Below are 18,199 nucleotides of genomic sequence, written 5' to 3'. Positions count from 1 at the left end.
TAGATGGCAGGACTATGCATAGCATGTGTATCTGCAGCTACACATGCCATCGAACATATATATATATAAGAGAGCGAGAGAGAGACACACATGTATGTGTGTGTGTGTATTTCCTTCTGATTAGGACCCAGTTTCCATTGAAAAATAATTTGTGACTTCGCTTTATCTTTGGTGCAGTTTGACAAATCTTCACAAACATTTCCAAAAAAGTGTGCCCAATGATCTTGATGTGCATGGAATGTTTCACAGTGATCCGTCAAGCGGAGCCCTAGAAAAAGAGGGGGTAAAAAATGTTTTTCCCATGTTAATTCTCATAGGGATTTTTAACATAACTAGAACCCGAACCGCTGGACAGAATTACACCTAATTTAGCAGAAAGGTAGCTTTTGGGCCGGAAATAAGCCTATTTGTAATGTTGTGAAAATCTGTTCAGTAGTTTCTGAAATACGAAAAGAAAAACAAATTTGCGTATCTATAGGCGCGAAGGCTTCACAAATTCTCCCTTTCTCATGCAGAGATCTGATTGTCTGTCAACACTTTAACCAGGAAGTGTTGGCAGCCATTTTGAGATGCTGCTTCAGACGAGTCTCAAAAACAAATGTGAAAAAACAAAAGAGGGCAGGGTACGTTTACCCTAAAGCCCCTAGCCTTGGTACAAGGGTCCCCCAGGACCCTGTCATAGCAAAAATGCATTTATTTTTTAAATTCATGGCCAGATTCGCAAATATTTGCTAATTTCGCCACCTCCCCGGCTTTAACTGATAAATATGCAGAGGGTGGTGTGGCACCCGGCACCCCATGGAACACCATCTACCCAGGGCTACAATTGTTATAACTAAAGCAAGTGAGGGGAGGGGGTTGGTTCGGTGAGTGGACTCCCACCACTCCCTGGGCCTGGCACCTCACTGGGGCTAAAATAGCATTCAAGGAGGGGGTCCGGCTCGGGGGACCACCACCTCCCCAGGGCCATTCAAAAGAAGGAGGGGGGCAGGGGCACACAGCCCCCCTCCTAGAGCCATCCATGGCCCTGGGGATCACCATCCTCCAGGGCCGGCTCCTGCTAACTCCCAAGGTGCCCACCCTCAGGAGGTAGCGGTTTGCTTTTGCTTGGCGGGAGCGGACTGCTCCCACCAAGAAAAATTAAACACTCCGCTTTCACCAAGCAATAGCTTTGAAAATGCTTCAGCTTGCTGGAAGGGAGTTGTCATCTCTTTCCCTGCCCACTGTCATTATGGCAGGGAAAGATGAAACGACTGCTCCAGCACGCAGAGAGCTGCATTTACAACAGCTCCCTGCATACGCAAGCAAAACTGGCTCCAGCAGGAGACGGGGAGCCAGCTTTCCTGGGATTGTTACAGAGAGACTTGATCTCAGCAAGAATGCAGATGTGTTCAAATGACAGACAGTAATCTCTGCATGGGCCCCCGTTATTTTCGGCCCAGATCAGAAGAGGGTAAATAATGATTAATGCCTTGTATCAAGCCCTCGCTTTGTTTTGATCACAATATTTTCAGTGTATTGTTCTTAACGAGGACTTTGCCCTGTGGTGGGATTCTCCCATGGTCTTGTAATCACTATAGAAACTTGCATTTGCGGCAGAGCAATCTCCTTCCTGGTAATCCTCCATTGCAATTCACAACAAAGCAACAGTTAATCTTCACACTCCGAAACCAGCTTTTCCTTCAACCTCTCATCAACTTACTTTGCCTCTGATCCAATACAAGGCTCTGTTCCCTTTTGCTGAGGTCTACACTACACAAATACCACATATATGCATAAACCCATACATCTACTTCACTACAGTCAGATTGTATTAAATGCAGGAGCGCATAAAACCTTTTAACCTTCTCTCTATCCTCACTATCTTGTTATCTTTTATGTTTATCTTCTGCCATTATAGTGCTATCAAGTGTGCAGCATTTATGTCCTAAGGACAAAAGTCTAATTACAATTAAGGACTGCTCTGTTGCATACTTATTTGTCTCTGTAAACACCACTTTCATACCCTTTTAAGACTGTGAAACATCTGCAAAGCATTATTAAAGTCTACACCAAAAATTAAGAAAATAAGTCCAAGATATATTTTGAGAATTACAAAAATAAAACACACTTCAGACTGCAAAATGGGAATGTTAGGCATGACAGAGCTTGGTCAGGCTGCCAAAATAACACTGCAGACTTCAGGCAGAAGGTTGAAACCTGTCAACTGTCGCTGCTCAATCTCCATGCATGATGACAGAGTGTTTTTCGGTTCCTGTGCAGAACTCTGCCCTGCTGCTGCGACAGAATATCCTCCCGAAAAGGCACCCCGAAAGGAGGACTGATGCTCATTCTCAACAGCTTGTGATTACCAGACTCTTCGTGCCCAATCTGGGGCCACAAGAATGACTTGGGCCCAGTCATTCCTGATCTTGAGAATTTGGGGCAACAGTGGTATTGGCGTAAATGCTTACAGAAGGTCTGAGTTTCACTTGAGATGAACCATGTCTCTGAGCCTTGAAAACTGCTTATGTTGCACGTTCTCGGCAAGGCAAACAGATCTAACCAACAGTCTCCCCTGTTCTTGGAAGAGACCTTGCGCCACCTCCGTATCAAGGTGCCATTCATGATTTGTTAGGCATCGATGGCTGCGTTTCTCCGCCCTGGGATTCAGAGAACCCACCCAGTGATGAACCACCAGAGATATGCCCTGATGTTCCAGCCATATGCAGAGGCGCAGCACCTCTTGACAAAGGGTCCACACAACCCCACTCAGTTTGCTGCAATACCACATGGCAAAGGTGTTGTCTGTGAACATGTGAACCAGCCTTCCCCATATTGCTCGGAGCTCCAATAGACTGATGTGGAGTCCAGATTTCCACTGGAGACCAGGGTACTCTGATCGCTGGCTCTCCTAGGTGGCCACCCAGCACAGAAGTGACGCATCTGTCACTACAGTTAACTCATGTTGGTAGAAGGGAGATGGGTCTGCCACTGACCCATCTGCAGTTTGCTAGCTACTACTGCAGATATTTGCAATTCCCTCCGAGATCTCGATCATATCTGAGAGAGTCCCCTGATGCTGTCCTAACCGGAACTTAAAGCCCTCATTTGCCAATAAGCATTTGTCTAACAAGAAAGATGCAGGAGGCAATGAGGTCCAACAGCCTCAGAGCCAGCCTCAATGAAATCCGGGATAGAGGCTAAAAAAAAAAAACAGGACCACAGCCTGAATATCCTTGGCTTGGCGTTCAGGAGGATAGGCCCGAACCTGCACTGTGTCCAGACCAGCTACAATGAAAGGGAACATCTGAGAAGGAGTCACATGTGACTTCGGCATGTTGATAGTGAACCCCAGAGAGTGCAGAAGGTTCACCGTAGTCTGAAGGTGGGAGACGACTGCCTGGGGCAAGCCTACTTTGAACAGCCAATCATCAAGGTAGGGAAAGACTGACTTCCACAGATGAGCTGCGACCACAGCCATCACTTTTGTGAACACCTGGGAGGCACTGGTATGGCCCTAGTGTAGCATAGCAACCTGAAAGGGCTCTTAGCCGACCACGAACTGCAGGTAATGCCTGTGGACAGGCAGGACAGGGATGTGAAAATAAGCATCCTATAAATCCAGCTATATCATCCAGTCTCCTGGGTCCAGGGCAGACAGGACTTGAGCGAGTGTGAGCATTCTGAATTTCTTCTTTTACAGGAAGAGATTGAGAAGGTGCAGGTCTAGAACAAGACAGGACTTTATTCTTTGTGGGCACCAGAAAGTAGCAGCAAAAGCAACCAAGACCTACTTCTGATGTTAGCAATTTCACTATAGCTCCTTTGGCCAAGAGAGTTAGCACCTCCTCACGGAGTAAGAAGAGATGGTCCTCAGACAAATTGTTGTAAGATGGTGGCATGGCACAACCTCTGGCTACCTGTCCCATGTGGTCTGTGGGAACCACATCCTCGGCCAAAAAATGATTGTGTAGTTTGGTGGCTGGGCATGTAAAGACACAGTTGTAAGCCCCTTCCGTGGCCACAAAAAAGGAAGAAGGCAGACTGGCGTTGGTGAGGGGCCATGGAAAGGCCTAAGGAGCTGGAAATAGCTCTGCTGTCTTTAAAGCTCTAATGCAGAGTATGCCTTCTCTCCAGACAATTAGCTAGAAAGGTGTGGACATTGCTTGTAAAACCTGGGGCCTCATTTCAAGTTTAGATGGAACTGAAAATCCTCAAATTGAGGGAGTTACTAAGAATTCAGTAGCTGAATTTCCTCTGCCATGCCATTCCTGCAGTGGAGGGAAATTCAGCAGTGGATTATACTTTGTACTTACAGAGCCCTCCAGAAATTAGAGATACTCAGTTCAGTCCAAACTCTAAATGAGGTTTCAAGTCACTGTAAATGAAACTCTCGAAACAACAAAGCGTAGATAAGTGCCTTGAAGCAACAAATAAGGATGAGGCCAGGATTCAAGTTAGAAAAATATTCTGCAGAAGGAGAGAGCGGGTTGTAAGGCATAAAGCATCAAATTTTAGGAACACTACCACATTACTCAAACAGCTGACAGAGTTTTAGTTGCAGTGTAAAACACCTGAGACACTAATGATGTGTGTTCAGTGGGCCTGCATTTAAAAATATTTATAAAAGTACAACGTTACTAAATCTGTATTCATCTGTTTGTAGCGCTATAGAATAACATACTCTGCATAATCCTGCTATCTAGTACTGTGCATGGCTGCTTGAAAGTTATTTTTCTTAGACAAAGTTTTAAATCACATTAATTACACATCTGTTAGTTTTTGTCTCAGCCAGTGAGTAATGTCTGTGGAGTGCAGCTAAGTAGGACAGAAAAGTATGTGCTGTGCATTGTGAAGGGACAGAGAAAGGAAAAACATTTTGGATCCTTGCTTGCCTCGGGGTTGAATCTACAACACTACAAGCTAAGAACAGATGCTAACAGGTTAAGTAACTGTTCCCAGTGATAGTTTATGTTGCTATAGGAACATATGCTGTCATAGTCTGCCAACCAATACCTTCCATAAGCCGTGGCTAGGGAGCTGATAGTACATGTTTCCAAATCAGTTTTTAAAAATGTTGGGTCACCTAAAGTCTCCCAATTGGCTTGGACATCCACACAGTAGTGTTTGGTAAATGTGTGAAGTTTCCCAGGTAGCAGCTTTACATATGTCTGCCTTTGAAATGTTCCCTGGAAAGTAGCAGCTGCTTTCTTTTGAGTGGAAAGTGCTGTAGTGAATCCTAGTTCGTTTTTAATGGGTATAACAGGAGTTTGCTTAGCCTCTGGCTTGCAGACCCGTGCCCCCATCGTCTAGTGACTTTTAACCTACTTAGCTTGCTCTGTCTTAGCCCATTTAATTATTTAATTCTTCTAAGGTGGCTGCCTTGTTGATAGTTAGGCCACTTGTTATGAGTTACATTATCAGTGTCACCGCGCTAAGGCGTCAAGATCAAGCAACAAAGACAAACAAACAGAAGGTGTTCACACTTAGGGATTTTCCCTCTCTATACTTTCGAGGGATTGTTTATATTAATTGCCGTCCCAGGCATGTCTGTTATCTATTGTTTCGAAACACACCTACGTCAGGGGTCCTTGTAGATCTGTATAAATACATCATTCTTTAGACAGATAATCAGAGGGATTCCGACCAGAGGGCATCGCCATCATCACTGATATCGATGCTGCACGTCATTATGACGCTGACCCAAAATTCGTGTCTCTGCGGAGTCTGAGATAGAGACCTCATTCCAAGGAAACAAGGGTTGGGGGCTCCTTTCATGGACATGGCATTGACAGATCAGGTTTTACAAACCCGGCTCTCCTTTAGGTAGGTTAGGCCTTTCACATTAGGGCATATTACACCTCGTATGTCTTTTCTATGCATTGCAAGATGGTGGGGGTCTTTGTAATAATGACTCTCGTCTTCACAATTCTGTTCCTTGCATTATTCATTATCCTAATCATTGCAGCCCATGCAACTTATCACAAATTGCAGTTATGTTAATAAAAACTATTGAAACTTTACTGCATCTTTGTCATTGCCTGCGTTTGTATGAGACACAATATATCTGTGAGAAAGGGGTAATCTCCATTCAACCCAGACATTCCCTGAGATATCTTATTCTCGAGTCCATGCGTAAAGGCTGCCACAAATCACCTTTTACTATTGTGTTTCTGGTGAGGTGCTGCTAGTGAGCCGGTAAGGTTGGGACAACAGTTGCGACTTGTTGTAGGAAAGGCATAGTCGCCTACAAGCAAAAGTACTGTCATCCTTTAACCAGCAGTCTTGCCCAGAGCAAGAGTCCGAACTACGACAGTGCTTCAGGTATAAGTAATGCACGGCAAGTCTTCGCATAGTGCATTTGTATACAATTAACATTTGCTCTGGTGATATCACCTTTGAAAATAGGATGGCTTTTAAGAGCTTTTTTGTAGATTACAGGTTCAGTGCTCTGTTGACATCAAGTGTGTGCAAAGGCCTTTCTGCCACAGTCTCTAAGTGAGGGAAGAAAATAAGCAACTCAATTTTCTGGTTTACATGAAAAGGAGATACGCCTTTTGGAAGATGTCTGTGGTATGTTCTCAAAACCACTCTAGCCTTAAGTACCTGGATGAAAGCTTCTGTCACTGTAAATGCCAGCAAACATGCTGAGTCTACTAAGAAAGGTGACAGAGAGAAGGAAGGCTACCTTCCCACACAAGAATTGCATGCCACAAGAGCATAGATGCTCAGAAGTAGGAACCAACAGTCTTGTTAGGACTATGTTCAAATTCCAGGCTAGCACTGTAAGAGTTCTTGAAGGAATCACCCTTTAAAGGCACTCCAAGAAGGCCTTGACTACATGTGTCCTAAACAGAGACAAATGTTAAGTTTTGCATTTAGGCTACCACTGCAGCTAAATTTAGGCAAATTGAAGTTTAAGCCAAGCCTGCTTCCTGCAAATGTAAAAGACTGCAGATGTCTTAGAGATGCTTTGGGGAGGGGGCTATTTGTTTACCCAAATAGACAAATCCTTTCCACCTTTCTGCAGCAGGCATTTGTAGTAGGTCTACCAACCTCACACCGAATTAGCACTCACTCCTCTGGATGTGTGAAGTAACCAAGCTACACAAGGCCTATCTATCTGATTGACCCCTGATGCTGAGTCAGTACATCTGGTCCCAGCAGAAGCTTTTGACGAGGACTGAGGGGACATTTCCAAGAACAATCAAAATCCAAGGCTGACTGTGGTTGCCACCAGAAAGAGGATCATGGATTCTTGCCTCATTTTCCTCACAACAAATGGGATCACGGGCAGTGGAGGAAAACGTAAGTAAATATATCTGACCAGTTCATCCGTTGTGCATTAATCCAGGACTGTGCAATCTGGAGGCAAAGATTTAGCATTTCACACAGTACCTTACAAATCAATTGCAGGAGTACCCAATTGGCACAAATACCTTTGAAGCACTTAGAGAATCATCTCCCATTTGTGGACTTGTTGATGCATCCTGTTTAACAGATCCACAATGTTGTTAACTACCCCCGGTAGATGCTTAAGCGGCTGAATGTAATTCCAAAGGCTCTTCGACTGATCCTCAGCACCCCTTCTCCCTCCTTCCACCCCCTCCCCACCTCACCCCACAAAGCGCCTTGAGACCCTCACGGTGACTAGCCACGCTTTACAAATCCCTGATTTATTGATTGAAATTCACAATGCAAAAGGCTTTGGACTATAGCTGACAGCTGGGGCATGTGAGTGCCAGTACACTTCTGGATATAATACATTGCAGTCAAGCTGTTAGTTTTTATAAGTACTGCTTTGCCTCAGATGAGGAGGTAAAGGCTCCAGATGCCATATTGATTGGAATGCATTCCAGCTAAGTGCTCTGACCACTATGTTGTTTTGGAGGTCCAGGCACCCTGAACAGTCAGTTGGTGAAGATGTGATTTCCCCACCCCATGAGTGAGGTACTAGTGCTAATGTGAACTTGAGGTAGCGGTTCAAGAAAAGGGCTGCTTAGCCTCATGTTGTTGTTGAACGAACACAGGAGAGTGTTTTGAGTCAAACAAATTACTTACCTTTGGTAACACCTTATCTAATAGAGACGACATCTAGCTTCAGATTCCTTACCTTTGAATTCTCCCCAAGCATCAGACTGGATCCGGATGATTTTTCATGGGCCATTAGGTGCCGTGGATTGGCCCTGTGTTGGTCGTTGGCATTGTCCATGCTTGAAATGACGTTGGTGTATAGGTGCCACCTAGGCACGCCAATGTCAGTTTCTTTTCAAGGGTTTTCAAGCCAGAAACACAGAGCCATAAATAACACTGGCCACTGTTGTGTCAAAACTAGGGCCCGGAAAGGGAAGACCCTGCCCCTAGAAATCCATTTGCAGAGTGGGGAGGATGGGTGAGTCAGTAAGGAATCTTGAGCTAGGTATAGCCTCTATCAGATAAGGTGTTACCAAAGGTAAGTAACTTGTTTATCTCATAGAGACTTCTAGCTGCAGATTCCGTACCTTTGAATAGATACCCAAGAAACACCATCCCTGGGGGTGGGTCTGCAAACCAATTGCAAACAAGAAAGTCCTGCAGGATCGAACGTGCAAAGGGCTCTTTCCTACGGACCCGACTGTTATGCAGTAGTGTTTAGAAAATGTGCGCAGAGATGCCCAGGGCGCTGCCTGACAGATCTCCAGGACCAGAACTCCACACGCCAACACAGTGGACTCAGCTTTAGCTCTGGTGGAATGAGCCCTCAAGTTTTCAGGGGGTTGCTTTTTGGCCAGTGCCTAGCAGGTCTCAATGCAAAGTATTGGTCTGCTTCTGCATGGCCTTCCCTCTCTTTGCACCCACATGCCCTAAAAAGAGTTGGTTGTCCACCATGAACTCTTTTGTGTGATCAAGATATAAGGCCAAGTCTCTTTTTGGGTCCACATGGTGGTGTCTCTCCTCTTCCTTTGAAGGATGTGGGGATGCATAAAAAAAAGTAGGCAAGGTGATAAACTGTCCTACATGAAACAACGTGCCTACTTTTGGAAGAAAAGAGGCCCTAGAGCGAAGCACCACTTTGTTAGGATAGATAGAGGTAGGGCGGTATAGATAAGGCCTGCAGCTCACTGATTACGCGAGCAGATGTAACTGCCACAAGGAAGACTGTTTTCAATGTGAGAAACCTGAGGGTACAGTTGGAATGAAGCTTAAAAGGAGAGCACATCAAAAAGGTCAGAACCAAATTAAGATCTCACTGGGGCATAATGAATGGGGATGGAGGGAGGAGATGAGTAAGACCCTTGAGGAACCTGTGCACAACAGGAGACCTGAGCAAGAAAAGTTGATAGGGCAACTGCAAAAAAACAGAAAAGGCAGATAAATAAGCACTTAAGAGTGCCCAAAGCAGAGTCCTGCTCGGCAAGAGAAGGAATTAACAGTAGAACATTGGAAAGAGGGGCAGAAAGGAAATAAACAGACTTTCTGTGCACCATGCCACACATTTCTTCCAATGACAGGCGTATACCGTTTTGGTGGAGGGACACCTGGCTGCCAAGATGGTGTTATAGACTTCGGGAGGAAGATCAAAAGCTGTCAAGTACTGCCGCTCAATCTCCATGCAAGAAGACAGACAGTGGACAGGTTCAAGTGAAGAACTCTCCCCTGCTACTGTGGCAGAGGATCTTCCCGAAGGGGCAGTCTGATTGGAAGATCAATGGACATGCTCAGCAGCTGGGGGTACCAAACTCTCCATGCCCAGTCCAGAGCCACAAGGATCACTTGGGCCCAGTCGTTCCTCTTGGCAGCAGTGGTATGGGCAGAAAGGCGAACAGAGGGCCCGGATTCCAGTCTTTTATGGAGTCCTGCTTCCGCCAGAGGCCAGTCTCCATGATCTCCACCTCTCCTAGATGGCCGCAACATCCTAGGAGTGATGCATCTGTCACTACTGCCTGGTCTAGTTGGGGAATGGAAAGGAGGGGTCTGCTTCTGACCTAATCAGACTTCATTAGCCACGACTGCAGTACTTTCGCAGTTCCATTCAAGATCTGGACTATGTTGGAGAGATTCCCCTGACGCTGTGCATATGCCACCTGGCATGTGTCATGAGCACAATGCAGAAGAACCTGAGGCCCAGCAGCCTCAGTCAGTCACACGGAAATCTAAGATAGAGGCTGAAATATCGTCATCATAGTCTGAATATTCTTGACTCGCCGGTCGGGAAGATAAGCCCAGTACTGCACTGTGTCCAGAACAGCTTTGATGAAAGGGAGCATCTGGGAGGGAGTCAGGTGTGACTTCAGCTGACCAGACAGCTGGCCACCTGAACCACAAGGTCGGTGGGTCTTGCGTCTTAGGCCACGGTGGTGAGGAGGAACTCTCTTAATGCCACCTTTGGCGAGGAGTGCATGTACTTTTTTTCCTACAATAGTTTCAGATGTTCTCTACACCTCACATGGCAAGGAGGTAGTATTTGGTGAAGTGGGATGAAACCCTGGGCAGTATCTCGCCTGGACCATTAGAGCACTTGTTTGTCAGAGGTTATTTCTTCCCACTGTGTAACGAATAACCTCACTCTTTCCCAAAAGCTGTTGTGTGAGCAGAATGATGAAGGGAGAGTTACTGCTTAAGACAGAAGTGCCCTTGCTGGAGCCACCCCCACCACTGCCTCAGCGAAAGACATGGTAGCCACCTCTGCTGAAGGACTTAGATATTTTAATGTTACTAAACAAACTGCTTTTTCCTCTCAAATGGCTGATTTTGGATCTCCTCTCAGCTTCTTTTTGCAGAAGCCAGACCTTGGCAGTGTCCCTGTCCTTTTTTAAAAAAAATTCTTTAGTATGCATTGACCTTGTGGCCAACCAGATGCTGTATGTCAAACAGCGTACTGATGAGGCGTTGCTGGACAACCGGTCTAAAGCCCAAAGCCTTTTCCCAGCCATGGCATCTCAGCAGTATGGTGATACCAATTTCCCCAGATGCAGTATCAGTATCAGTACAATCCAGGGCAAACTGAATGTTCTTGTTTGAGATGACTACCTTCCAAGACCAGCTGTTGCTGCCTCTTAAGGTAGGAACTTCACAAACTAGTTCATTTGCTTCTGATGACAATCTTATCTAGCGAGCAGTCCAACTGAGTTGACAATCTTCCATTAAATGGCTGCCCCCACAGCCATACATTTACCAGCCATATTAATTTTATTGTGCTCCTTATCAGGAAGAGTACATCCCTTTCCTTGCACTTAAGTGGATAGTACTGCATTTCCAACTGGGAATAGAATGGCCAGTATGGTGCAGAGCTCTTGGTTTTAAAGAGGGTTTTGACCAAAACACCCTCCCCCAACCCCTTCAACCATATGGAGTTTAGCTTTGTGGAGCTGGGCTGCCCTTTGTATGACTGCAAGGTAGGCAGTGAATCCTCATCGTGAGGACGCCTTGGCAGGGTAGTGTTCTAGGTTGGGTACTACAGGGTTGTGGTACACTTCATGAAGAACATAAAGCCCATCATATTCCCAGTCAGTGTAGTCGGAGTGAGACGAGAACTGTGGTGAATGAGGAGATAGTGGCGTGTGAGGCCTAGAGGCAGGCCTGGAGGACAGGTGGCCTTGTCCCTAACCATTTTGGGTTTCAGAAAGGTATGTAGCTCCTCTGATATTTGCTCCTCAAATGTAAGCTTTCTTCTCTCAGCTATGTGAGATGCAGTGGTGATCACCCCCCACTTTAGCAGCTACAGGGGGCGCTGCCCCGAAACAGAGTCTGGATTCCACTAAACCTTTTTTAAGGTTTATATTGACCTCTTCTTTCTGCAGTCAAAACATTCATAACAATGCACTGAGGGAATACAAGGATCGAACCTAGGTGTGGAGATTAGAGGCTACTAAGTAAATCAAGTTCAGTGAACGGGACAAAAAACGATAAACAAGGAAAAACAGACAGAGCATCAAAAAGAATGAATGGGAGAGAGAAATGTAATACAAATTAAAGGGGGAACAAAGAATGATGGCTAAGTAGACACAGGAAAGTAGGAAGGTAGGATGAAAGGAAGGAATGGTGAAAGGAATGAAGGAAACATGAAAGGAAGAGAAGTTAATAGGAAGAGTAGAAAAAACACGGTACAAGATTGGATAAATATAAAGGTGAAAAGAAGGATAGCTTGAAGGGTGAAATTATACCTATTTAAAGATTAGCTGAAATGAATGGTGGAAGAATGCATGGCATAAGAATAGATGCGAAAGGTGAAAGAACAGGTGTTAGAGTAAATCGATTGGATAGGTGGACTGATGGATCACAGTGTAGAGAGAATGGTCACTGGATGAATGGTAATCTGAGCAATTGACAGATGGAAGGCTGGAAATGTGAAAGGTGGATGGATGAATACTGAAGGAATGGATGGTGGAATTGATATATTTTCTTAAACGATAGAAGCATTGAAAGGATAAAATGAAAGTTCCATGGAAGGATTAATCAATAATGGGGTGGATGTAAGGGGAAAGGATACTCTTCTAGGAGGAGTTGGGCATCCTTGCTTTGCTCACTCACTGTAATTAGGCTTTCGTGGAACCCAGGAGGCCTTCTGGGGTCAAGATGCCTTAAAGCTTGAAGCCAACTGAGGGTTGGGGAATCGTGTGGCTAGTCTCAGGGCTTGATGCCCAGCTCTCTAAGAAGTGGTTCTCAGCTTCAGTAAAAGGATGTTTTGAGGTTGATCCTGAGGAGAGAGGACAGGTTGCTTCTGGAGTTGTGTGGTGGAATGGAGGCTTCAGGAGTAGTTTTTATCGTAGGTCGTATTAGGCTCTGGTGCGGCGGGAGATCCTACTCCGCAGCTTCCAGAAAGTTTCCAGACTTTGGTCTTCCTGCATCAGGAACCTGAAACTCAGGCTCTTCTTTTTCCGCGCTCATGATTACCTCGGGTCTGAACAGGTCTGTATCTTGTCTTCTTCCACTTGAAAACCTAACACACCAAGCAGCTCAACTCCTCATGCTCTGGGAACAAAGAAAAGATACAGATAGTGGTAATCGGATTGATAGGATTTCGAGTTACAGTTGGGACAAAACTGGTAGGGCAATTTCTCCACAACACCCTCCCCACTCATTCAATATGACCCGAATTTCTGCTAGAAAGCTGCACTGGAGCTGCCTTAAAGAACTCTCTGTGGTCACTGATCCAGTGTGAAGTTTTTTTTGGGGCTGGGGCCAAAACTTTAATGGCTGGCAGAAAAAGTCCATGAGAAGACATCACACGTCCCAAAACCAATGGCGGAAAAAACAATAATCTGATGTGCAGTCCTTTTACTGGTTTGTGTGGGCTAAGGCAAGAATCATGAGGTATGTGGCTCAAAATGTTTTTGAAGAAAAGCATGCAAACATCCATGCAAGACATTAGATGGCAAGAGTATATAATGCATCTGCATCTACAGCAACTCATGCTAAAAACACCATGATTAGGTTTTTGGGGAAAATTAATCCTGTTGAAAACAGCAGAGCACAGGCAATAGGTGGTCTTATCAGATGGTCAAAGTGCAAAAATAGCACAGAAGTGGACATATTCGGTGTTTGAAACAAGCTAAGTAGTTAACGGCAGGTACAGCTCAAGTTTCCTAGATCCGTAAGTAGCGCAGACGGTTAATGTTTTCCCTTTCCATTCCATCCTGAGTTATGCCTGCAATAGCAGCTGCTCAAAATGAACAAAACAAAGTTTAAAGGTTCTGTAAAATATTTTACTGGATGATGTGTGAAAACTACAAAAAATGTAGGAAGTCAACAGCATAGGCACAGTGGTCATCATCCCACCTTGCCCATGAACCACCAGGATCCGTAAGTGCTCAACTCGTTGCCAGCTGTGCTGAGCTTTGCATACTACATATTAATCAGTAGCCAGCTGGTCAACGATACGCCAGGTGCCAAGCTAATGTCAATGTCACAGGGATCACATAATGGGAGTTCTGCGCACTGCCTGTATTACAATAGAGTTTAGCTTTGGATGGGCCCCATTAAAAGCACAATACAGGACCATTATTTTTGTGTCTTATATACAAGTGGGTTCCAATCCAGTACAGCTATGTTCAGATTTGCATTAAACATGATCACTATGCCACATTTTCAGCACTGTGTCCAGTAGCATGTTAAAAAACAGCAGTGACAGTGCCCTTTTGCAGAGAACAGGAAGTTAAGCATGATTTTTCATTCACACTCTAGTGCACAGTGTACCACATAATAGTTTGGCCCTAACAGAGTCACAGGCCAATATTCCAAAAATTAATAAAATGGGAAAATGTAAATGATAAGGCACAGCAGAAAAGAAATATTCCACATAATTTCCCACTGTCACTATTTCAGGATTTGATCATATCGATTTAACATTAGACCCAAGAAGTAAGATAGATGCACATTTTCACTTATATAAATCCATGCATAAACTGAGAATAAAAAGAGTGTCATTCCCTGATTAACAAAGGTTTTGTGCACTAAAGTGTTTAACAGTCATATGTTTACATTAAATTTTGTGAGGTGATCTGTGTTTATTCTAATTGTAGAAAGAAAGCAAATTAAATATCTGCAATGATTTGTTAAACTTACCAACTGTGTTTCCAGCAACAAACTTTACAGACGCACCCATATTACTACTCTCTTCTGAAAGTTCTGGTGGCTTTGCAAGTAAAGGGCTTGTAGGATTAGAAGGATCTGAAGAAACCAGAAAGTGAATATATAAGTTTACGAAAACAGTAAAATTACTTATCAGAAGTTACACTTCAATTAAAAGGATATAAAATACATCTGTCAAGGAGCCAGCCAGTTACAAACTATCATTTTATACCAACCCTACACAACGGAGCACACACAATGTTTGTTTATTTTATTTATCAAATGTACCCCAGCACTAAACACATTGGAATTTTGAGGTTGATAATTCAAGCACTTGGATCGTAACGCATGTTTAACAGACGTGACACTGGTGCACTGCAATGTGTTTTAATGTGTTTCAGTTCTGAACAGCATTCAAAGCAACATTGTTATCTTTACTGACTTGGTGCACATTTCATCAGATTTGATCATCCGTATAACATGTGCATACGTGAGTACTGACGTACAGAATCTATTAAGGCCAGTAAGAGCCAAAGGCTTCAGTGATGCCATCACTGAACAGTTGGAGCTGCAGAGGAGGAGGATTATATGAGTTATAGTCGAAGAAAACGTGCAAAGGCCAGGAGATACAGTCTCGATCTCCAAAAGATACATTTCTGCGGGTATTCCCTAATTAGTGCTTATCTCAGAGTATTATCCGGGCCTCTCACAAACTATCCTGAAAGTGGCTCAGGTTTTTTAAAACCATAAACTGTGTGCCAATGAAGAAAAAGCTACTTACCTTTGGTATCAATATTTCCAGTGAAATCTTTATTTACATGCAAATTTCTCAATGTTTGACTAATACTCTAGGTGCCACAATGCTGTGGGAAACCTTTCTCCATAGCTCTTCCCAGACGGTAGTGGGCGCAAGATCCATTTAACAACGTGACACCTGTGATGTCACTGACTCCATAAAGTACTGCCTTAGTTGTAGCAACATCAGTTTTTTTCAGGCCGCTAAAGTATCCAGATGAGAATGAAATCAGACAAGAAATGTAGAGCAACAACAGAATACTAGAACCTTATCAAGTCGGTCCACTGTCATTCATCAAAAGAGGAGGCGGGAAGGATCGATGAGCAATCTGCAGGTAGAGTATGTACTAAAAATATTGTTACCATTGTAAAGTAATTTTTCATTCTGATGGGTATTTCTACCTGCACATTCCTCATCTCCTGAATAGATTCCCAAGCATCACTGACCTATGGGATGGAGGTCGTTGATGTGTGGCTATACCAGGAAGACCTGTAGCACAGATTGGGCAAAATGACCATCCCTCCCAGCCCCTGAATCCAGAAAATAGTTCTTGGGAAAGATGTGGTGAGATGCCCAAGTGGCTATTCTACAGATTTCTCCAGCAGGGACTCCCCTAGCTTAGTCAGATGCTGAAGATTTGATTCTTGTGGAATGTGCCCAGATGCCCTGGGGTGATTCTTTTTTGCCCATGGCACATCCAAATTGAATGCAAAAATACCCAAAAAACGAGATAAAGTCTTTTCTGCACTGCTTTTCCTTTTCTGATGCCTACAAAGCTACGAAGAGCTGTTCATCTGCATGGGAGTCTTAAGACGTTTTTCTGATCCTGCCTGACATGCCTGGCCGAAATAATGAGTAACTATCTTAGTAGTGCTTTTGATCTAGTTAATCACGCAAAACAGTGGAAAGTCTTGGTCGATCTGTGTGCATCTTCATATGTAGCTGGTTTTTAGCACAACTATATAGTCTTCTAATTGCACGGGTACGATATGGGACAAATGGAGTCTACCCTGGCTTTAGGATGAGGAGAGGCATTCGCCTGGGATGCATACTAGCCCACTCCTATTTTCTCTTTATATCAACGGCGTGGATGCCCATTTATGACAACTGGCAGTTGATGTACCCAAAAAAAGCAACCGCTCGGTCCCGATCCTCCTGTACGCAGACAGTGCTGTTTTATTATCAGGGACCACTAAGGGGCTCCACCGATTTAGGGTTTTGTCAAATTTATGGAAGAAAGATATGCGCCTCAATTTGGATAAAACTGTAGTAATGACCTGTGGATCAGAGAAGGCTAGCAAGAAAACCTACACAGCTCAAGGCAAAAAATGTGTGGAAATGAATAGTTTTACATTTTTGGGTGTACACTTCTCCAATCTGGGCCTTTGGAATCGGCGTTTAGAAATTCTGAAAATGAAATACGTAAGAGCAATGGGGGATATTTTTAGGTTCTCCAATAAAATAGGTAAAAAGCCCATTAGGGAAATTTTACAAATTTATAGAAGTAAAGCTATTAGTAGTGTCATGTACGGCTCTGCATTACAGGTCTCATCAAATCCACAATTGTTATAAGAAATGAAGAAGAAATTTCTTTGTAGATTGCTTGCTGTGCCAAACACAACTTCATTGTATATAGTACACAAGGAATTAGGATGTTCTTTCTTATAAAAGTGTATTATTAACATGGCATGGAATTTGGTCTAAAGCAGAGACAAAGTTTACAAAACAGGTTATCAGAGATTGTCTAGCCTGGTTTGAACACTTGAATAATCTGTTGTAAAGTATAGATCTGAACTCCGATCTAGGTGACCCATTCAGTATTCTCTATGATAGTTAAAAAAAAAAAAAAAAAGTGGAAAAAACTATTAATGGGACAGAGAGAGACCGAAAGGGATGCTAGAGAAGGCAGGAAATCCACAGCTATGCTATATACGAGTGGATTTACAGACAGCACTTTTCAAACATATAAGCTAATAGTACCAAACATCCAAGATCGGTTTTATTTAACTTAATTGCGTTTTAGGACCTTGCACTTCATAGTAGCTTTCCCAAAAATGGGAAAATGGACTAAGAATTTACTGAACTGCCCTTGTGATGGCCGATTTGCACAATCCATACAGCACTTTATGGTGTCCTGCAAGTTATATTATGTTAAGAAATGTTTTTTTAAACCATTGTTTACTGCTAATAAATTGTATTGATGTAATGAAGCTTTATATTACCTATGCAAATTAGACACTGTAGAAATTTGCTGTGCAGTTATAAAATGTATTTCTAAGGCAATACAATATAGGAAAAAATACATATTTAGAGAACCTACGTTATGAGAATGAGTGATGTCAATTTGAACAAATTCATGTTGCCCTTTATGTTACCATGTAAATTATATATAAATTTAACTTTAGGAAATGTTTTTTTTAAATTCATTGTCTACTGCTAATAAACTGCGCTGCAGTAACAATGTTTTTAATTATTTGTATAGATTGGATACTGTAGATATCTGATGTGCAATTACAAAATTTATCGCTTTTGCAACAAAATGCAGGAAAACATTTGGAGAATTTATGATATGTGGATGAGTAACATGAAGCTGTTTGGCAACATGATTTATTCAAATGATATTTGTATTTTAAATATTGTTGTTTTTAATTGTATATCTTTTATGGATTCGTATCTGAACAAAGGTTGATTTGGAATTTTTGAGTAACTAGAAAACATGTTTAAATGGTTAAAATTCTTAAGCAACCACTGTGAAGAGGCTCTAACAGAGCTCCCAATAGAAAGCACAGAATCAAGTTCAAATCCCATTGTGGCATAACAAAAGGTTTGGGAGGAATCAGACTGGTCAGACCTATCAAGAATTGTAAAAAT

The 18,199-nt window shown here is 43.3% G+C and overlaps 1 protein-coding gene across 6 annotated transcripts in view; it reads right to left on the bottom strand.

Moving 5' to 3' along the window:
* REPS1 (RALBP1 associated Eps domain containing 1) overlaps positions 1–18,199 on the bottom strand; it is a 748,137-nt gene that overhangs the window by 292,585 nt on the left and 437,353 nt on the right. For all 6 annotated transcript variants that reach the window (XM_069234311.1, XM_069234314.1, XM_069234310.1 and 3 more), the window contains one exon: positions 14,527–14,631. In XM_069234311.1, coding sequence (XP_069090412.1) covers positions 14,527–14,631 — 105 coding nt within the window. The remainder of the gene's footprint in view (positions 1–14,526; positions 14,632–18,199) is intronic.

This window comes from Pleurodeles waltl, chromosome 5 (genome assembly GCF_031143425.1).
Source record: "Pleurodeles waltl isolate 20211129_DDA chromosome 5, aPleWal1.hap1.20221129, whole genome shotgun sequence".
Taxonomy (NCBI): domain Eukaryota; kingdom Metazoa; phylum Chordata; class Amphibia; order Caudata; family Salamandridae; genus Pleurodeles; species Pleurodeles waltl.
This window is presented reverse-complemented; position numbering and strand designations above follow the sequence as displayed.